At 40.6% G+C, this 22614-nt stretch overlaps 1 protein-coding gene across 16 annotated transcripts in view; it reads right to left on the bottom strand.

The window, feature by feature from the left end:
* Positions 1 to 22614, bottom strand: part of ANK3 (ankyrin 3) — a 530179-nt gene that overhangs the window by 128603 nt on the left and 378962 nt on the right. For 9 of the 16 annotated variants that reach the window (XM_081157598.1, XM_081157588.1, XM_081157600.1 and 6 more), the window contains 8 exons: positions 18246 to 18344; positions 12818 to 13015; positions 10909 to 11007; positions 8154 to 8252; positions 6314 to 6412; positions 3063 to 3260; positions 1359 to 1457; positions 975 to 1073 (listed from right to left, as the gene is read on the bottom strand). In XM_081157598.1, coding sequence (XP_081013724.1) covers positions 975 to 1073; positions 1359 to 1457; positions 3063 to 3260; positions 6314 to 6412; positions 8154 to 8252; positions 10909 to 11007; positions 12818 to 13015; positions 18246 to 18344 — 990 coding nt within the window. The remainder of the gene's footprint in view (positions 1 to 974; positions 1074 to 1358; positions 1458 to 3062; positions 3261 to 6313; positions 6413 to 8153; positions 8253 to 10908; positions 11008 to 12817; positions 13016 to 18245; positions 18345 to 22614) is intronic. The other 7 variants (XM_081157603.1, XM_081157604.1, XM_081157592.1 and 4 more) reach the window with 1 other exon arrangement.

Here is a 22614-nt window from a genome sequence, read left to right as displayed (position 1 = left end):
CATGGGGTATAATTCTGGAGAGGATGGGGCAGGTAATGTTTGAGAAAGACATAAAACGAGGTTCTGAGGAGAAATTCTTGTCAAAGATAACATATTCTCTAAATGAAAAAGGCACCTAAAACTTGTTCTCTGAAAGTATGCAAAGTAATCTAAGACAGCCCACGTTCATTGACCTGTGTGTACAAGAGGTCTGATCTAAACGAATTTAAAGAAGAGCACGCAGCTTCCCCAAAGTGGAAGAATAAAACAAAGATATAAAAGAGCATTAGGGATGCTAAAAGTTGCTTCAACCAATAATATTTAGTGAAAGAACTGGACAGCATTTACATTGTGGTTGGATCATTCCAATGTTCATAGCCACTTGCTCAACAAGAGAGAACTTCCTCAAGCAACAGAACTCTATTCACCTGTCTCTCAGTGAATGCTTCTTTATAACTCTCCTCTCAAAATCCAAATACCAGAGGGATAAGAAAGCCATAGACTATGCATCTCTTTTCTGATAAATCTAGGTTGTCTCCTGGTAAAAAATGCCTTAACAATAAGAATAATGATTCTCTTCAGCAATATTCAAAACACATAAGCAAAACCTCCCAACTTATTTTATTAAGCACAAAATAACTCAAAGGCACTGTTTTATGGCCTGGAAAAATGTAACATATATTTAACTTTGACAAATCAGAACTTTCTTACACCCTCAGGCTGCACTTATGTTTTTCATCTGGCTAGATGACCTGAGCTTCCTTTCCTCCCCAGGCTCCAGGATGTCCTGGATTTTCAAGGAAAACTGATTGACAAGTAAATATTTATTGAGCATCTACCACATGAGTTGACTAAATAGACGAAGGCACAGATTTCCTAGGAGCTTATATTTCAGTGACTTTTAGAGGGTGCTAGAGACAACGCAGAAGTGGAAGTGCATGTAGAGATGATGGACACTGCCCGTCAGTGTCCTCATGCCATCGAGTTACAGGTACCTTTGCAGCCGCATGAGGTGAGGCTCCTTGGTCCAAGAGCAGAAGGGCCACTTTCTGATTATCGTAATGTGCAGCTACATGCAGTGGAGTTAGCCCGCTCTGAAAACACGTGCAGAAACAACAGCCAGTGTCAACAGTGTCTTACCATCGGAGGCCTACGTTTAGGAGTCGGGATTAGACTGTATACAACACAGGGTGTAATTTACATTCCAGTTTCCACAACACTTGGACCCCAGCATTCACCTCCTATTTCTGAAGTGTTCATGTCCTATGAGACTTAAATATGGTTGTTATAATTGAGGTGGCTGTTGGTGAATATTAGCAGGTGCTTGTTTTGTTACCAGGGAAGTGGCCTGTTACACAGGGTGGCTGGTGACCTCATACCTTCCCAGCAGCATCGGGAGACGCGCTCTTCTGCAGAAGGAGGTTGGCTACTTCGAGCTTCCCATATTTTGCTGCCACATGAAGGGGAGTAAATCCTTTCTGAAAAATGAAACAAAAGTAATGAACAATAGAAATGACACAGAGGCATCGCTTTTCTGGAATTGATCAGTTATTGTAATGATGAGGAGCAGTGAAGTCTGCATGTAAGGACCAAGACAGGCAGGTAACAGAGTCCCCTTTCCAACAAGAAAGAGCAGGATATTTCATTTTCCTCTGCTGACTGAGCCAAAACAGGCCACTGATGCTGTGACTAATCGGTCCTCAGACCAGGATGAAGTTGGAGAGCTGGATCTGGGGCTTATTCTAGGGCCATTTGGGGATTTCACATTGTAGGAAGAACAGGTTCCAGAGTCCCAGATGCAATTTGGATTTGGCAGGCTTAGGAACATCCAGGGCAAGTCTGGACCTCCCATAACCTCAGACTGGAGCCTTTCTCTTCCCCTTTTGCCATTTCCACATGTATACACATATCTTTCTGTTTGTTCCAGGCTTCAGGTTCTCACACACAGGTGAACTGAATGATAATACATGGTTCTAGCCCAATAAATATGTATAGTTGGACATTGAGGTTGAGTACTAATCTCCCTTGCTTTCAACTCCTACAAGAATCTGTGTATCAAGCAGTCAGTTAGCAACCACCATTAGGAAGGGTGCCAAACATGAGACAGAGACTGCAGGGTCATCAACATATTTGACATCATGAGATTATAGTCAACTAGAGCCAATGGGCAGCTGCATGGTGGAAGAGCTGGGGCACTCAAAACCCCATACCCATTACTCTGTTTCATACACTGAACGAGATCCAGAAACTTACATCTTAACTCTCCTGAAGAGACTAAAGAATCACAGGGAATGAAGTTTGAGGTAGTAGTCATTTTTTTCAGATACTTTGCCAAGCATTTGTAATTATTGTAATTATCTTGTGCATTGATTACACATTAATGCTTCTTCTCTGCACCCAAATAAGAGAGTGCAACACCATTTCTAGCTAAGATATGCTGTAGGCCAATTAATCTTCCTATTACACCTATAAGGTTTATGTAGTATCATAAGAAAAATGAGCTCTAAAATTTGCATTCTACATCTGCAGAGCAACTGTGGAATGTTACCCTTCTAAGGCATCAGAATTGAGATTTAAAAAAAAAAAAAAAATCAAAGCAGGAATCAGACAAGACTACACTAACAAAAGCAGCAACAACAAACAAAAATAACCCAAGAAAAATTCTCCTCCTGATTTTAAAGTATTATAAAGTATTTAAAGTATCAACTAACTGAGCTTTGATAATGCGGTTTGTATATGTGGCCTCAGCCAGAGAACTTTCTGGATGCGTTTTTAAACCACCAGTTAAATCTATCAAATAACATGCAAGGAATATCTGACTCTAGATATCAGTAAGTTTTTCATTAGAAGATAATGTACTGAGAGGCTTAAGACAGACAAGCCAGACACACAGATACACACATAAACTTGCACATACCCTAAACTCTTGTCCCCCACTCCAGGGCTTTGCTGACCACCCTGGGATCCCAAGTATAGATGATGATACACAGCCTTTGTACCTGTTACTGGGAATAGGTACTAAGGAATTGTACAGAGGATGTATTTTGGGGGACAGAGCAGGAGTCCAAGACTTGCTTTCATACCTTTGTTGTTATAGATAAAGATGCTCCATGATCCAAAAGGAATGCGGCCACATCCTCATGCCCCTCTCGGGCTGAAAGGTGGAGTGGGGTGTACCCAGAAGTCGTGGCTGCATTTGGAGATGCTCCTTGCTGCAACAGCTGTTGTACTATATCTGCCTTCCCCAGTCGGGCAGAAATGTGCAGTGGGGTTTGGTCATCCTAAATGGCGAGGCAGAAATGCAAGGCTGATTAGCTGAGAAAAACAACGGTGCCCTTGTGAGACATTTAGCAAACTGCTTGGTATCAGAGGCTCAAGTTCAATTCTTTTACTCAGTACTAAAAAGAATCTCATTTACCTTTGATTCAAGGTTCAGAAAGTGGAGATGGTAGATCTCAGCTCCTTAAATACCCTTCTACTGAACCATTAGCATGAAAGTATGGAAGACAGTTCTATCTATAAATTATTCCCATTACCACCTGCCATACTTTATCAGTTTTTAATGTATAACGACTTCTTTTTTGGGGAGATAAGGAAATGTATCCTGGTAAATCTAAAATATCTGGGAGGGATATTATACTTCCACCAGTTATTATGCACTTATATGGAATGAATTTTATCGCTGTTGCATTCCCACTGCCAAAGCTGAGGGAGAGGGGGCAATATAGGGCTCTTCAGGTACCAGCAAAGCGGCTCCCAGCCAAGAGGGCCGGTGGGGGCTGAGAGCCAGCCTACCCTCTGCTTGCCAAGCTGCACATCCTGGCGTAGGCTGCATCTGCCTTGAGTGGAGGGGCACCTGGTACAACTCACCCAAAGGCGTGAGGCACTCACTGAGCCCTGCGCCCTTAGGCCCTTCTCCCCAGGGCGAGGGGCACCTATTCCTCATTTGCCCAGAGATGCCCTAGGTGGTCCTCCGGAGAGAAATCCCCCACTCGAATGTGAAAAAGTTCAGGTAAATACGTCGGAAAGGCAGAGAGAAGAGGGCACAGCACAGGATACTGCTTTGGAAAGGTAAGTTGGATGAGAGTCCAGGTCAAAAAAAGGGGTCAAAAATGAGGCCAAAGCAAGGTCAAAACTTTCTACTGTGTTACTAGCAGGAAGCACAGGAAGCGTTACGGGAGATGCCACGGGGAAGAAGAGGAATACTAAAGAGAGAAAGAGAGAGTTGCCGAAAGAAAATTTCATAAAACTCTACAACCGCCATCACCATCACTAGACGTGTACTGAGCCCCTCCCTACATGTCCCAGGCTCTGTTCTAAGTACTCCACCTACATTACTTTTTTAAAAAAAATATATCTTTATTGATTTCAGAGAGAAGAAAGGAGAGGGAGAGAGAAATAGAAACATCAAAGATGAGAGTGTCACCGATCGTCTGCCTCCTGCACGCCCCCGACTGGGGATCGAGTGGCAACCCAGGCATGTGCCCTGACCAGGAATCGAGCCCCGATCACCTGGATCCTAGGTCAACGCTCAACCGCTGAGCCACGCCCAGCCAGGCTACATTACTTCTTTAATCTTCACAACAATCCTATGAATTGCAACTATCACTATTCTGCTTTTCTATACAAGGACACTAGAAAAGGAAATGTGGCATAGAATTGTTAGTTAACCTGCCCAATGTTGCACAACTAGTAAGTGATGGACCAAGTCCAAACCTGGGCACTCTGGTTGAGGTAGACAGGCTCTTAACCATGATGCAAACTGCCTCCTTAACGAAGTGATAACTATAAATCCTATCCTCAATTTCAATTTGTGGGTAGAACCCTTCCTTTGACACAATGCTTGATATATAATAACAAACACTCATAAATGTGATGCTTCTTGTAATCCTTGGTACAGTACAGTTTAACTTTCCCATTTAACTGATTAAGTAGATTAACCGATATCGTCCAGATCAAGGGTCAGAAAACTACAATCCAGGGCCATATCCAGCTGCCACCTGTGTTTGTCAATAAAGTTTTATTGGGACTCAGTCATGCCCATTTGCTCATGTACTGTACTGTCTGTGGCTGCTTTTACTCTATAGTGGCTGAGTTGAGCTGCAGTGACCACACTGCATCCCTTGAAGCCTAAAATATTTACTATTAGGTCCTTTACAGGTAAAGTTTGCTGACTTTTGTTTCTAGATCTTCTATAAAATCTACCAACTGGCGCCAAAGAACACTGGACACTTGAGGTTTGTGGTCTGCTACTTAGAATGTCACATGCAGACCTCATGCTAACAAAGACCTAGTGATGTTTATTGCCACAGTAGTAATGATCACACTAGTTACTTTACTCATTTGTACTATATGTGCACTAATTACTTAAATTGTACAACAAATAACATGTTAACAGATAAAACCTGAGTATGAAAGAAAAGGCTTTATTTCCCCTAAGTATACTGAGTTGAAAGCTTTGGAAAGCCTTGATAGATGTTGATAAAAAACAATTGGGTGAGTCTGCTGAATACACTGAGAAAAAGTATGAAAGGCTGGAAATATTCTGCACTCACACTGCTTCACAAATGTTTGTTTCCTCTCGGCCCAAACTAGAGACTACAGATCATGGAAATAAATAGCAAATATACGTTTATGTATCAAAGGTTAAAATTAAATGAGTAAGGCATTTACATGTTTATTGACAATTCCTGACCTGAACTGCCATTTTGATGAACCAGAACCACCACACATCCCCAACAGTGACAGGTAAGTTGGTTTCTTCTGGGGACTGAGCACTGGGCAGAGAGCTAAGCATTCAAATTTAACCCTGAAGTTCTTTTTCTATGCAAAGGCAGATCCCTGAAGTAACTCTGACCTTAGTCTCAGGGGTTATGGTTTCACAGCTTGTAGAGAAAAAGTAAAAAAACTTCCTCTTTCCCTTTGTGGCTGTGACAGCTGACATGCAAGTCAACCAAAAGAGCTCAATTATGCTTCCGAACTGTGCTTGTCCTAGAAGCTTTGTGCATAAGCCCCTCTCTATAGAGTGCAAAGAACTCTGGACCAAGTCTGGGTTTGTTTCTTAATCTGTCCAGGACTAGCCATGTGCCAAGGACACAAAGTTCCTCCTGGCACAGAGTGCCTGCTCTATTTAATTCCGTTAAATAACTGAAAGGACAAATGTACAGGGAAGGGATTTTTTACAATATCACTTGGGTAGAGACTTTTTCCACTGGAGGTTGTCCACTACTTAAGAAAAGTATTCTTGGAAGACAGCATGCATATATTTAAGGTTTTATTAAAATCAAGGGTTCTTCCCTCAGCAGCAAACGCTTTCATGTATTATTGCACATACCTTAGCTTTAGCTTCTACCTGAGCTCCGTCTTGCACCAGATACCGCACGACTTCGGCTTGGCCGGACCGAGCTGCCATATGCAGCGCTGTTTCTCCTCTCTGGGGAGTAAGAGGCAGAATAAATTAAATGCAGCTCTGAAGAAGCGTGGCACATTGTATTTGCATAAAGTTTATGATGTAGGCTTTATATTTTTAATAAAAAATGTCCCAAGGACTTCCTTATTGAAAACGAGGAGAGACAGGAAATGAAATACACAAGAATTTCAGAGAAACCTGACGCGTGATGGAAGGGCCGGGGTATAACCCTAGGGAGCCTAGTCATCAACAGTGTCAGAAGTGCCGTTCAATCACTCGCAGTGTGGCCTCCTTAAGGGCTGAAAGGTGAATGCTCACAGGGGCCAAGGCGGGTAAGTGAGTGAAGGGGGCAGGTGGGGAGTGCTCAGGAGAAGAGCCCAGGGCCTGCCCGAGGGAGGCAGCCATGGCCTGACATCTGCAGGGTGCCAGCCATGTCGTGCCACACCTTCCTGTTCAAAAGGAGTGGCAGCCTGGATACTTGTGTACACTTGAATGCTGACCACAAAATCAGAACTGAAAACAAAACAGAAACCAAAATGCTGCATGGGCTACACAGACACACGTGAGGGCCGGACTTGGCTTGTTGGCTGTTGGTTTGCATTCTCTGCTTTATCTCACCAGATCAGCACCTAGTCTTTGGGCATTTTCCCAATGGGTCATTTTCTTTGCCACTGAACTCCCCACACCTGCCCCTCCATTTCACCAAGGAGACTTTAATTCAGGTTATCTCTTCATTTATTTACCACCACCACCACCACCAAAATGGAACAGTATAGAAGACATGGATAGATAGAAACAAAGTCACAAAAATAAAATATATTCTCTCACACAAGTGATATATAACAGACATATTTCACACAAAACCTGCTGATGTGTTTACTGGAACGGCTTCAAGGATGTAGTTGACCATATTACCTAGAGTTCTCTACACGAAGGAAAAGCTTCTCTCCATGGTGTTAGCACCAGGAAAGAATGTACTTCACCTGAGAAGCTGCTCTGTTCCTATCTGTGGATGTGCTTATTCTGGTTGCTAGTAGAGAGCCTTAGCCGTGTTGGTCGCACACCCTCAAGGTGAGTGTGCAGGGAACTTACGGCTTGCTCTTTCTGTGCCAGAATATTGTTAGTTTTATGTTTACTTCTTTGGGTTTCGTGAGTCCAACGAGTGTTTTCATGCTTGTGGTCTGGTGTGCTAATATTATTGTGATGCCAAACTTAGCCTGTAGAACAATGTCAAATGCCACTTGTGGATCTGGGGTGATCAGTTACTCTTGTATTTATTCTGAAGTGAGTCTCATGGTTCTGCAGAGTGATGCTCAGTGTGAGAAAACGGCATCGTCTCTAAACTGATTCCATGGGTTTGCTCTCCATGGTCAAGCACACTATAGAGAGAATACTTTGAAGATACTTGAAATCACAATCAGGTAGTGTTTGAACCACCTTCTCAACATGCAACACTTCTTAATGCTTCTATTGCAAAAAAACAAAAAGTAAAAAAAAACACTCACCCTCCATAAACACCTTACTTTTAAAAGCATAATATTCAGAAGTAATGTATACAGTACACAAATCCTAACAATTAATGACTGGCTAGTGATTGAATGGATGTTACGGAAACCACAGGTATTCTCTAATTCTGTCCTTTTAAGTAGTCAAATTAATGGTAATTAATTCACATATACCAACAACAAAAAAAGGAGATAAAAGCAACCTTTTCCAGCTTCTTAAATACTCACAATTGGCCCTTCTCTGCTAAAAGAATACTTACCACGTTGGTGGTGTTTGGTGAGGCTCCATGATGCATTAGCTGTGACACGATATTTACATGCCCCATGAAGGCAGCAACGTGGATTGGGGTAAGGCCCGACTGGGGGAAGACAAGGGAAAGTTTGACTTGTCTTATCATAAAAAGGGTTTCTCTGCCTGTTCAGTCCATCTGCCTCCTGCCATCCATCCGCCTACCCACCTATTTTAAGATAACCCGTTTATTGATCGGATGAGAAGACATCAGATATTCACCACTATGCCACAGTCTATAGGGCAAATACATCAATACATACTTACCATTTCCCTAAAGCAAGTTCCATGACTATGAAAGGCCTATGTAATAGTCATTTAAAAAGATTTATTTCGCACATTTTATACAAAATCTGTGAAAAAATTAAAGAGAAAAAACTTGTTTTTTCTCTTTGCTATTAAACCTTCCTTAGCCATATGACTATGTGGGGGGGGGGGCGGCGGAGTGTTAGTAAAAAGTTGACTTTTATTTCAAATCCTATTCTGGCCTTCAGAAAGAATTCCCATGCACTCAGAATAAATTCATTATATTACATGTGAAAGAGCATGGAGACTAATATACAAAGCCATCCCTCTAATAAATGAGCAAATCAACGTTAACAGTCAAATTATTTAATTTTTAACAATATAAGTATTATAAATTAAGGTGATATAATTAAAGCAAATATAATGGTCAGTAGACTAGACCTTCATTTTTAAGTTTGGTTCAAAGCCTACACACACACACACACACACACACACACACACACACACACACACCGTAACACTTCTGCTTTTTATATGAAATGGTTCCCTTTTTAATTTTTCAGAATGTAATTCCACTTACAACATGAACACCCTAATTTGGTAAAAATAAGTAAAATGGCTAGAAAAAGCTGACTTGATTTTTTTTTTAAAAGGAGAAAGATATAACAGATCTCAACAGAAATTTGAAAAATGTAAAAAAAAAAAAAAAGTAACAGTAATTCTCTAGGGTATAAGCGAGGTAAAAGACAGAAGAGGAAGAATTCTGGTTTCCCAGACTTCAAATAGTGGGAACTCAGGAAAAAGGAGACTTTTGTTGTAACTTGGAGCCTTTTTTCCATCAGCAGGGGGAGCAGTCAAAACGTGTGTAAGGTGAAGCCCTCATGCTGGTCTAAACCGCTTTTTAGAGCTCGTGGGGGCACAGGGATGGCAGTGGAACCTTCTCCTCACCGGCTGACATCTATGGACATTTATTCAAACATCAGTCAAAAATCTACTTCTATTTCAGAGAGCGTTCTCATCTTTACAAGGGGTTGCACTGAGAACTTATTATTTTATAATTAAAATAATACTATGAAGCCATAAGACTGATAAGAGTAAATCAATATTAATATTTTCAACCATTTACTATTTTAAAAATCGTGAGTGTTACAAATCAAGGCAAGTATTTCATTTGCAGATAAGAGACTGAGGTAATATAATAATCACTAGACTAGATCCCAATTTTTATGTTTGCTTCAAATCCCACTGTCTCTGTTGATGCATTCAACAACCTTTACTGAATGATCTCCTATGGGCCAGGCACTGTGGGCACATAAACACTGGTAAGACTCCTGCCTGCTCAGAAGGAGCCTGCAGTTTCTAGGGGGCAGGGGGATGGTTGGGGCATAAGTAAACCAGCTGAATAAGTATTTTTGGTTTTTTTTAAAAATATACCTTCATTGATTACAGAGAGAGGAAGGGAGAGGGAGAGATAGAAACATCAGTGAAGAGAGTGTCATTGATGGGCTGCCTCCGGCAAGCCCCCTGCTGGGCATCGAACCCACAACCTGGGCATGTGCCCTTAATGGGAATCGAACTGAGATCTCCTGGATCATAGGTCAATGCTCAACCACTGAGCCACACCAGCAGGGCTGAATAAGTGCTTTGACGGAAATATGCTCAGGAGTAGGTTATGGTCCTGGGGGTGGGGGGAGGTGAACAAAAGGGTGTCCAGGATAGGGACATGTTGATGGCTAGAATCCATGGGGACCAGCGTGCTAGGATGGGGTGGGGGATGGGATGAGTCTGGGGGGTAGATGCCAGGATTTCTTTGCTGTGTTGAAGGCTCAGCCCTGATCCTGAAGGATCTTTTTTCTGAGTTCTGTATTGGTTTGTACAAAAGAAACCTAGAGCTAGTCCTTCATTAACTTCAGCAACTCTGTATTTCATTAACTCTGAGTTTTTAGAGCGCAATCCTCAGTTTATGAACAGGGGTTCTATTATGCAGGGTTTCTCAGCCTTCACATGTTTCACATTTTGAGCCAGATAATTCTTTGTAGTGGGAGCCAATCCTGTCCATTGTAAACTGTTTAGTACCATCTCTAGTCTCTATTCACTAGATGCCAGCAGCACCACCCAGTTGTGATAACTGAAAATACCTCCAGACATTGCAAATGTCCCTTGCGGGCAAACTCACACTTGTTGAGAAGCCTTGCATTTTAGGATTTCATATAAATCATGCTTTCAGTGATGGAGTCACTCTCCCTGGAGCATGAAGCTGTGTTTGGGGTTATGCTTCCAGTCAGTGATGTAAGTGCACTGATCCACTCACACTCGTGTCTGCTCTCCTCAGGACTGGCAGCCCCTGGGTGAAAGGCTCAGAAAGCAGTCTGTGGCAATCACACGCAGCAAAACTCGCTGTCATCGGGTGACACTGGGACTCCAGCTGTGGAGGCTATCCTTTCAGTACCCGGGGTCCCGAGAAAGCCTACTCCTCTCACCTCGGTTACAGCTTGGATGGATGCACCGTGTTTCAGAAGGAGTTCCATTACTTTAATTCGATTCTTCTTGCAGGCTATATGAAGAGGGGTAAAGCCATTCTGCAAGGGACAAAGAAACGTATCTACTGGACTGCATTCCATTGAAATCCAATTCCACTGAGTGTGGTAAAATATTTCTGCTGAAGTGATGTTGTGTAAAGATTTGGAAAACAGCAATAACAACGTGGTGCTAAACAGAATGTAGATTCTTTCCTGGAAGCCCAGGTAGTCTAGATGGTCCTAGGAACACAAGGTGCCCTGGTAATTGTGAGTTTTTGGTCATAGTCCCTGGGAGCTAAGGCAAAATGGTCATACTATTCCCTTAGATAATTTCATTTTGGAATTAACACTTCCAAATAATATATCCCTCCTATACCTCATTTCAAACATGGACTAAAAATAGCTGACCCAGACACTTGTTCTCAAAGGCAAAATGTCACCAATGCCTATTCTGACTTCTCTGCTACATTTTAGGGCAACTACAAGATCAGTTCTAGAATGTTTTCATTCCCTCCAGCTTCAAGATTCAAGTAGGTGCTTAATCCAAGGAAGCAGAAAGTTAAACAACCCAACATTACTTGGATCATTTGGTTTAATATTTAATCTGATAAAAGAACCTGCTTTTCAACAAATCACCTACCAAATTTTAACTGCCTCATAATTGAGACCATGAGTATATTTTAGGCGCCACGGAAAACTATAATATACCGAGGTCCACTGTAAAAGCTTCAGTCAAAGTTGCAGCAGGTGCTTCTGTGGACACTCTGAGACCATTTACCTGGCCATAGTCCATGCCAGGATGACTGGCTACAGCCTTTAAGTGTTGTGAAATCTTCAGAGTCGGAGGAAAATGACAGTGAGAGGCTACACCCTGTTTTAAGGTGTGTGTTTTTCTCGTATGGAAAATGAGTCATGATTGCTAATTTACTTTTCTCCCTTCTCAGAATTTTAAGATATGTTTGATATACCCGGCAGGTCAAGAGCTCTTGAAATGCTGCTGAGAAAAGCTCTTAGGATTACTATGGCCACGTAGCTGCCTGGGCTCTGAGGGGCTCCTCTCCCTTCTCCCCCCCACTCTGCATTTCAGAGCCAGGCAGCAGGATCCACTCAGTCAGGGCGACCGCAGGTGCTGCGAAGGAGCAGGGGCCCTTCCTAAAGCGCTTGACTGGATGACAGCCTTCACCTCAAAATTATCCGTACACTCTCTGGTTCTCCCTAGCATTTGGTGATTTAGTTTTTCCTAAACATGGGTGCTTATTCTGACCTAAATTTAAACAGCTTACTAAACTGGGACCATTTATTTTTCTAAGACAGCAAACACCATCTTGCTGAGAAAACCAAACTATAATACACAGGAGTTAAGACTCAGGAGTTAAGACTACAGACTAGACCAAAATTGAGCTTTGTGTCAGTAGGAAAAGGAGATGGCAGGCAACACTTCATTAACTCACATGGTTAATGTAAAATTTTAGCTCATACATTCCTAGACTTCCCATGTTCAAGGTACAGTGTTTTGTTTGGCCTCAGAAGAAACTTTTAATTCACTCCATTATAACTTTACTTACAGTAAGATAAGATTGACCACCTCAGCCCTTTTACACCTGTATCGTCTTTGGGTTTCATTTACATAAGAGAGTTATTAGTGTGACCCTAAAGGGTGTTAACGATTGAACCCGACAAGCGTTGTTTATGACGGAAATAGAAGGTTTTATAGATTCCCCAGAAGTATATTTGAAAAAGCTGATGAGAAGGTCACTTTATTTCATTAGACCTCCCATTTTCACCTCCTGAAAGGCAATCCCTCCACACACACAGGTAGCACGTTGTCCGCGAGGCAACAAAGGCTGGGCCTGCTGGCTGAGCCACTCACCAGGGCCTTGGCATTGGGGTTAGCTTTCTTGTCCAAGAGAACCTTGGCGACTTTGTAATGGCCGCAGTGGGCAGCCACGTGCAGGGCGGTCAGGTAGTCGTTGGTGACGTCATCCACAGGCACGTTATGCTGGAGGAGGAGCTGGACACAGTTTAAATGATCCCCTTGGGTGGCCATGTGCAATGGAGACAATCCATTCTGGAACACACAAGAAAATCAGAGTTTATTGTTTTACCTTTAATAAAAAATGTGCCAACACAAGATACAGGACAAATATGAGCAGATAAAAAGTCCAGTTTTTCACATGGAAATACTTTCCATTTTTAAAAAGGTTTTGACAACTGTTTAGAACTACAGCTACTTTTAAAACAAGTCCTCTAACTCCTTATACGAACAGAAACAAATTTTCAAAGATAACTTCTTTTTCTGATTTAAAAGGTATGCATTGCACTAAAATCCATTATTTACTGCATTCCCAGTGAATTGGTATTCTTAATTTTGAAGGCTAAAGAAGATAAAACAAAAGCAGGAACAGATTGGTGTTCATTAGACTAGTTTTTATTTTGTCCCACAAGTTACTAATACTTGATATTCAATACTGCACTGATTCGGTGAACTTAAGTTCTGCTTACAACACATTTCATCTCACTTCAATGTAGAGAGGAGAAGTCTCTCCTTTTCCATCAATCTAGCGCCCCCCTGTGTCTATGGTGGGAAAGGCAAGGCACCGGCCAAGCCACTAACTAACGCTTGCCTCAGCCAGGTTAAATCGATTGGGTTCATGACAGTTAATTATGAGCAACAGGAATGAATACAAAATTCACTGGACGAGCTGAGAGAAGACATGAATGGGTTCAAACATAAATAAAACCTTAAAAAGATTAGAGTGGCACTTAGTATTCAGTACATGTTTCCTAATGAAGGCAAAAACAAGGTATTAAGAAGTCATTCTGAAACTAATGTAATATTGTACACCAGCTGTAGTTTAAAAATTATTAAAAAGTAAGATGCTAGTCTTTTCGAGCATGTTTCCTTTAAATATGTAAGCAAATTGGAGGAATCTGGGAAATTCCTAGAGAATCCAACGATCAAGGAAGGCTCTGTTAATTACTATAACATAATTTAACATATTTTAAGGGGGAAAAAGTGACAGAAAATTCAGCCTCCAAAAAAGTGATCATCAGTCAACTTTGAAAATAATGATACGTTAATTCCGCACTGATGAACCGAGTATTTCTGAATCTAGGCCAAGTTATTTCCCCCAATTTATCTATGAATAACATAAAATAGAAGTTCAAGATAAGAAAAAAATGCAAGCCTTCCCCGGCCACTCTCATGGCATCATGCATGCACTGCCATGTATTTCAACTATTTGTGTTCCCTGACAGCAAGTTCATGGGTTATAATTTCCCCATATTGGCCAGCAGAGAGCTTGCATGTATAGAAAGAGCTCAATAAATGTTTATGTAAATTTAAAGACTTCATACAATGTCCGTCAGGATACTTCTGCCTAAAAAATACCCTACAAACACTTTGAACCAAAGTAGAAACTAAGGTGCAAAAAAGGATGGGAATATTTCTCATTTGCAATACTGCCACCCCCGACCGAGCATATGCACTCATTTATTTCCTGCCAAAACAGTCCTTTGCTTTATGTTTTGACACAGTCTTTGAGGGAAACATGCAGTAAACAAAAAAAAAACAAAATCTGAGAGGACAAGTGACTTAGGGAGAGTGGAAAAGGAAAGGAATGTCTGTAAAAGAAGATTTTGTAATGATACACAAAAATAATGATACATGAGCGGGTAACAGGCGACTGGGGAAAGACAAGAAGAAAGTAAAGATCATTTGCCTTGTGGAGAGGGGTCTTATTACACAGGGCACCTTCGTCAAGCTGAAAATATGGATCCATTGTGATGGGTTTTCTTAGTTCAGAAAGATGAGTCTTGAAGAATTAGACAGATGGTCTTAAAGTTAGGAATGCATTTATTCACTTAATAGTTATTCAACAAATATTTACTGAAGGTCTACCATATGTGTTAGGCACCAATTTAGGTGCTTGGGGTACCACACTTAATTAATCAAGGTTCTTGCTTTCATTTTAATGGACAGAGAGAGAGAGAGAGAGAGACAGCAAACACGCAAACCGACGAAGAAGGCCTCTGAGAAGACATCTGAGTTGAAAATGTGTCGAGGTTGCAGAGATCTGGGACAAGCTGAGGGAATTCTGTCTAAGAGAACAGGAAATGAGAACAAACTTGGTGTATTTTAGGATGTGAAAGAAGGCTAAGGCTAGTTGTCTGGAAGATGGTAAAGAGCCCAAAGAGAGGAGATAAGGCAGAAAGGTGAGTTTATTTTCAGGACTGGGGAAGCTTGCGGGTAAACATGGTAGACGTGAGGTGTGTTTGCCCATCTTTTCCCAAATGCTCACTAATGCTCAGCATTAAAGGATTTTGAAAGGTAAAATCCACAGGGGCATGTACCTGTGTGTGCATGCACGCACACACTCCCACATGGGAAAGGAAACTAAAATAGATGGGCAATGTCTACAAAATTAGGAATATGGAAAGAGAAGAGAAGTGTGTAGCTTATCCAGCAGAAGACAGGCCGAGTCCTAAGTGTCTGCGGAGAGGTATAATCAGTGGTGTGCTGATAAATGTTTAATAGCAGTTCTTCAGAAAAGAAAGCCCTGACACGCAGTATCTGCCAGTCTCCTTGATGGAAAGACCTACAGCGACCAATTTCAAACTATCAACATAAAGCTAGTGGATATGGAGCTGGGAAGAGATGTACACAACAGGCTCAACGTCTGGCTCCAGCATGCCACTTGGTGTACTAAAGACCCCTGATTTACCTCTCAACTGCCCCAAAGGCAGGGGCTATGGACACACAGTACCTCGAGAGATAAAGATGAGGCTTCGTGCCCAAAGTAGGAGAAGTTCACCTGTGTACAGAGCTGTCGGCTCTCCAGGCCCTTCCACCCCAGCAAAGCCAGATGCCTGCCCCCTTGTATCTTGCAGGAAACCAGAAGCTTAGTCTCTGGAGAAAGTGAACCAGAGAAACTGGATGCGGGGGCCCAGGGAGAGCAGAGAGCAGTGGTGAGGCTCTGGACTGAGAACAGGTGCTCATAGTGTAGGTGTATGGTGCCTTTGGTTAGACTGCCTGGGTTCAAATTCTTGTTCTGCCACTAGCTGAGATAGCTTGAGGAAACTACTTTATTTCCTTGGGTCTCAGATTTCTAATCTTTAAAAAGGGTATAATAGTAATATTAGTATCTTATAGAGTTATTGTGAGGATTCAATGGGTTAATATATGCGGTGCTTAGAACCCGGTATGCAGTAGTCATTCTATAAGTATCAGTTATCATTGTCATGATTAAAGTATGTTACAGGACAGGGACACTGACAGGCCCCTTTCCTTTTCCTTACTGTAAACCAGTAATTTTTAACCGGTGTGCCACAAGAATTTTTAAAACATGCAATATCTGACTATATAGTCAGGGGCACTGACCTCTTTTCCTTAGACAGTCAAATAAAGAAGTGACAACAGCCAGCAAAACAATAGCCATCCAGTGTGAACAAATCAAAATTATACCTATTTTTGGGGTCAAAATTGGCAAATATATTTTGGCGTGCTGCAGAATTTTGTTAATTAGTTCACGTGTGCCATGAGAGGAACACAGTTGACACTCACTGCTGTAAATTCTTCGCACAGGTGTACACTACAAAAGGTTGGAGGATTTGTCTCTCAAAAAAAACCAGAACTTCCTGGGAAAAGGACACCAAATCCTGACATCAGAGGACCCCCCCCCAACCTGCCAGCACCTGACACGCCTGAGCAGAGCTCGCCTACACTCAAACCCTAGTGCCCGAGACTTCGGTTGGGCATAGACATTTGTGAGAAACCCCCACCATGAAAGAGTGAGCCAAAGCCAGCAAGTGAAAATAAGAAGCCTGAGGAATGGTGGACATATAAGAGGCAGAAAAATTACATTAAAGAAGTTACCTTCAATGTTCTCAGAAAGGTAAGATAAAATATTGTTTTCATAAAACAAAAACTGGGTACTTGAAGAAAAGAAGCTATCAGAGGGTGAGAAAATGTTCCTGAATATTCAAAGCACAGAAGAAAAAACCAAGGAGACTTCTCAGGAAAAAAACAAATCCAAATAGATAATGAGATGAACAACAGGAGAAAAAGGAGGAGACAATGGTTTGATTTTTAACTCTGCCTATATTGCTTCGATAAAATAAAAATGAATTTTAAAGAGAGCAACGGGAATTAACCAGAGGGTTTTTAGGCAGGAGGTGGACATGATTTGGTTGACAGTTCATATGGCCACTCTGACTGCAAAATGGGAGCTGGATTGTAAAGAAGCAAGGAGAGAAATGGGGGATCAGTAACGAAGCTATTGCGGTGGTTCAGCGAGAGATGCTGGGGCTCAGAAGACAGCAGTGGGTGGAAAGAAGATAGACATGGACTATAGGAAAAAGAACGAATAGGGGTTTACATGAGCAGCACTCAAAAGGCCCAGATGTCAGCACATACAATAAAAAACTGTGACTGTTTAATTCTGCAGAATGATACCTCTGGCAGTTTGCCCACTGAAACTCTGCCTTTCAAATGACTGGCAGAGTGGAGACCGCCGCATCCCTGTCTGTCTGCATGGGACACACCGATTAGTGTGCAAACAGGAGCAACGTGCACTTTTGTTGTTCTGGAAATGTTTAGAGATTAAGGCTCTTTATAAAGCTTAATAGAGCTTCCAAAATCATCTATTAATAAAAAAAGTAGTGATTATGAGATAGTTTCAAAGTTTATTTACAAATAGTCCCCTTTTCAAATAGTGTCAAATGGTTTTACCATTAAAAAACCTGGAAGACACTTAGTAAAACAATTTTTCCCCCCAGGCAATCCTCTTGTTCTTTTCAGGTATGTGTCCTTTCCCTGTGGCACCAATCAAAGGGCAGTCTTTCCCAAGTCTCCATTCTTTATCAGTCAGATGACATCCTTGGCCTCTTTGCTAGTCTGTAAACTCTCAAGAAATAAACCAAGAGGCTGAGGAAAGAGAGTCAGTACCCAGACTTCAGAGAATTTAAATCTTATAGTCTTTCCTTCCCCAACAAGCTATCATTTCTGAGCTACGACAATTTCATAGAGTAAAATCAAGCACTAAGTGCTCCTGATAAAAAAGAAACCCACACAAAACAAAATACACACAAATGGCCTTGTGGTAGTGTTTCATTTCTAAAGGCTTCATAAACCTAAACTGAGTTTGAGGTTCTGCAAAGATTTGGTGAACACAGACACTCTAACTGCTAAATTGAAACGATGGCATTTTCTACATAATTCAAAAGGCTGGGTTAAATAACCAGTAAAGGAATTCAAAGCTAAATACAGCCTAAGACCCCCAAACCTAGGAAGAAAGTACCTTGGTTTTTGAAAGAATGGGGGCAGCTCGATCGAGCAGCATTTCCACCACCTGCTCATGGCCACTCCTGGCTCCACAGTGCAGCGGCGTCAGACCGTCCTGTTGAGCAAAAGGCAACACCTTCAATTAGCTTCAGTGAGAGTTTTTATAAATGCAGAGTATTTCTTCAAGATTCAGTGCATCATCCAACATGCTGTGGACCAGTGAGCTTCAAGCATTTACTTACACAGCGGGTACAATAATTTCGTATTTTAATGAGAACTAAATTTTTTCTTAGGTTTAAGCAGTTGCAAAGTGTGCAATTTCCCACATAGTAGGATACTAACATTTAAAGATATAACTGTTCAACTACTCTTGAATATCCAATGGAGTCTAAATACTCTAAGTAAATTGATATCCACCATTTAAAAAATACACAAATAAACTTTGAAAATAGGAATTTGTAATACGAATTTTACATTGGCCATTTTTTCCTCTTGCATTTTTATTTCTATACCACTTCCCCCACAATTTTATCTTAATGTAATATAATTTTATGCTTGAGTGTTTTTATTGATTACCATATTTCTCTGCCATGAAAATATATAAACTTAAATTTAAAAAAGGTTTATAGGTTTCCTGAGAACATAAGCTTTAAGTATCAAAAAGAAATCTCCTGATTGAAATTATAATTATTCAAACACAATTGATCAAACATCAAAAATACATTATAAATTTTATGATTATTAAACAAGGGTGACAACTTATTAAAAATTCCTCTCTTGATGAGATATATTTTTTCACAACTAGTTCACATATCTGCTAATGAATATTACCTATTGCTAAAATGGTTTAGCATCAATACGATCCCAGTTTTTGCTTTGATAAATGTTAGTGCTCAGAAATCTTATCTGCATACATAAGTAAATGGAGTTTTGTTACAGCATTATCACTAATTCTCTGAAGTCCTTCTGAATTACATGCCAAAATCACTTAATAATCTTTCACCAAAGATTTTTTTAATGATCCATCGTAAGACAACTTCATTGGGTCCTTCATTTTTGTTGGCAGCAGAATTTGTAACCATCCAATACGCAGGAGAGTATGTTACCTAATCATCACAGTCATGTAGTTCTTAACAGGACATCAATATTTTGAACCTTCCCTTTACCCCTTTCACAATCCCTTCTTCACCCTCAAAGGTTTTTGCACTCTTGGCGAGAGTTAGAAAGTTAGACCCTTCTATCATATTAGAAGAGAACAATTGAATTAAAGAATAGGTGGGAAAGGAAAATTAGCAAGGAAGTGCAAAGTCATTCACTTTAAACTATCTAAGTGGCCCTAAACCCTACGGAGAACTTTTCATACCCCAGCTTATCTATTCCCCAACTTGGAGATTCCTGTGGTTGACAACACCTACCCCACGGGAAGTCACATTTTCCAAAACACATCAAAATGTGATTCACTGTATTCAAACCACTTTCTAGACTGTGTGAGCAGTTCTTGAAAGTAAGCCCAATTATCCTAATGTATAATCAATCCTATTTCTAAACTACTAGCTAAATCTCTATAGAATTAAAATTCCTTAAACACTGTTTGAGTATGTTTAAACACTCTGCCTTTTTTGCTGATTTAAAACGTTTGCTCTTATAAGCCAAGGTAAAGCAACAGAGCAGTCTTTCAAGTTGGAAACAGCATTTTGTTAATAAAATAAAATCTGAGAACAAATAAAAAATGCCATGCAGTCCAAATGTTTTCCCAGTAATGTAAACCTGAAAATACCTGAAGGAAAAATAACAATAGTCACATTTCCCTTCTAACAAAAATATTTCACATTCTCAATGTGGTTATCTTTTATGAACTTAAAGGTCAAATTTGTTTCTTTCATTTTTGTCATAAGTAGGCTCTAAGATGTGACAGAATATGTGTAGACATTTTCAAATTATGATCACACAGGAAAAAATTTTAGCCCAACTCATTTATCCTTGAAAATAATCTTCCCCAAAGCAAAATGCTACTTATGGAATTCAAAGTATTTGGCAATCTAAGAACAAAATCTCAGCTCCTTAGTCTTTTGAAATATACCATTCCTTATAGACATACAGTTTGACTGATTTCATCCATAAAAATTGTTTTTTTAATTGTGGAAAATTTCAAACATATTTCAAACTAAAGTAGACCAAACAGTGTAATGAGCTTTTAGGTATCTGGTTCTCAGTGTCAACAATTGTTGCGTAAGGATCAGTCTTGATTCATTAACATCCTGCCTGGCTTGTCTTCTTTCTTATATTATTTTGAAGTAAATCCAAGATATGGTATCATTTTATCTTCACAACTGCCCCTGATGGAAGGTATAACCTTCATTTTATAAATGAAGACACTAAGTTTCAAAGAGGTTAAATTATTCATCCAAGGTCACAATTCAGAGCTAGGCCAGCGCTGACTGTGAGAGGCAATCGAGGGATGTCTTGGGAAGGGTTATTAAGGCAAAGACCCTCTACTCAAACTTTCAGCCACTCTTAGCCTTCCTTTATCCACATTCTCAAGCTGCTACCTTTGATCTTTATACTTTTTACTTATTAAAAACGTATAGACTCTGGAGACTCGGTTAGGAAAAGTGACCTGTTTCATCAGTGGGACAGCTGTGAAGTGCTACCGTTCCAGCCACTGTTCCTCGTATCGCCTTGTTTCGATGATAACGTTGGCCAGCTCCCCAAGAGAACTTCCTAGCTGAACTGCAAAAGAGCCACCTGAAGCACAGCTCTTTCAACTGTAGCTTTACTTGCAGTATTTTTAACATTGATTACAAGTGGCTGACGGCCTTTGGATCTTCTGCAAATGTCCTCTGGCACTTTTCAAAGGTACATGGCTCTTCAAATAGCCAGGATCCCCGCAGGAAAGGTGTCACGACTGCCTGGCTCCCAGGCGGTGCCTGCCAGGCTGTTGGGACCTTCACAGGTCAGTGAAAAACTGGTATCTAGAGTTAATGTAAGATCTTTAATTAGCATCACTGTTTTCAGAGTCACTAAGATGGAGATAATTCCAGTTGATCCAGTGAGACTGAAAAGTACCTGCCATTTAGTGATTCACACTTATTTCATTTAAAAAAAAAAAAGAGGGAAACCAGCAGGCACTGACTTTACTTAATACCTATCTTGGAGGAAAAAAAATTAAAGTATTTAAATTTTGAATTAATTTCTTTGGCTTTGAAATAGGTGTGACTTATCATTCACTTTCCTAAAGCACTGTTCTGATTATAATACCTGTGCGTTCAAAAGATCTTCAATATCTATCTCTCATGCCTCAGGCAAAGTCTAAATTCCTCAGGTTATCATGGAAAGTTTTCTAACAAATATCAGTCCCTGCAACCCTTGGCCTGCCCTATTCCCTTCACATCTATCTCCAATTAACAAACTCCTTTTTGCAGGGCCTGGCAAAGCTTACCATTTTCTTGTCTTTCTGCTTTCCCCACACTACTTCATGTACCTGGAAGGTTTCTTTACACTTTCCCCAAGATCCAAATCCCCACTGTTTCCAAGTACAGTGTTTCTTTGAATCTTGTTCCAAAATCAGGCATAACTATTCTACCCTTCAGGATGTCTACCTTATTTTATCTGTACCACTCTGGGGGAACCTATAGCTTTTTACCTGGTATTTTAGTTATTTGTGGGCATGCTTCTGAGGACAAGATTAGTTGTTGAAAGGAGATTTAAATCTCAGAAAGAAGGTAGCTCAGTACCATGTCTATGAAAGTTGCTTCACAAAGTGACCGAGTGAATGAATAAACATAGAGAGTGAATAAGTGGGTTTTTGGTTTAGTCTTTTAAAAATGTTTTCTAGTTAGTTGGTTAAAAATTGGAAGAGAGAGAGATAGAAACAGCAATGGAGAGAGAGTCACTGATCGGCTGCCTCCTGTATGCCCTCGACGGGGCATCGAGCCCACAACCCAGGCATGTGCCCTGACCGGGAATCGAACAAAGATCGCCTGGATCCTAGGTCGATGCTCAACCACTGAGCCACACTTGCTGGGCCCAAAATTCCTTTTCTTGTTTCCCTTTTTGTTTAAGGCTAGACTCATTTTATACTTCAGAAACACTATTAAAATAACTTGTCTTACCTTCCAGAAAACATAAAATCTTCAATAGATAAGTGACTTGTAAATTGGGATTAGACTAAAGAATATGACTCAGTCTTTTTAGCTCTTAGGTTAAGAGAATAAGAGAAATATCAGGATATTTGCTTTAAATAAGATATTTTCCTCTTTTTAATTCAGAATAATATAAGTTTTTCTAAAAAAGAGCTACTGTGAATATTGTAGTATTTTACAACATAGCAGTTAACTGTTTACTCCTTTCCCTAAAATTAGATCAATGTATTTTCTAATACAAAA

Source organism: Miniopterus schreibersii (genome assembly GCF_964146895.1).
Source record: "Miniopterus schreibersii genome assembly, chromosome: 14".
NCBI classification, from domain to species: domain Eukaryota; kingdom Metazoa; phylum Chordata; class Mammalia; order Chiroptera; family Miniopteridae; genus Miniopterus; species Miniopterus schreibersii.
Note: the sequence above shows the minus strand (reverse complement) of the source record. Positions and strands in the feature narration are given on the sequence as shown.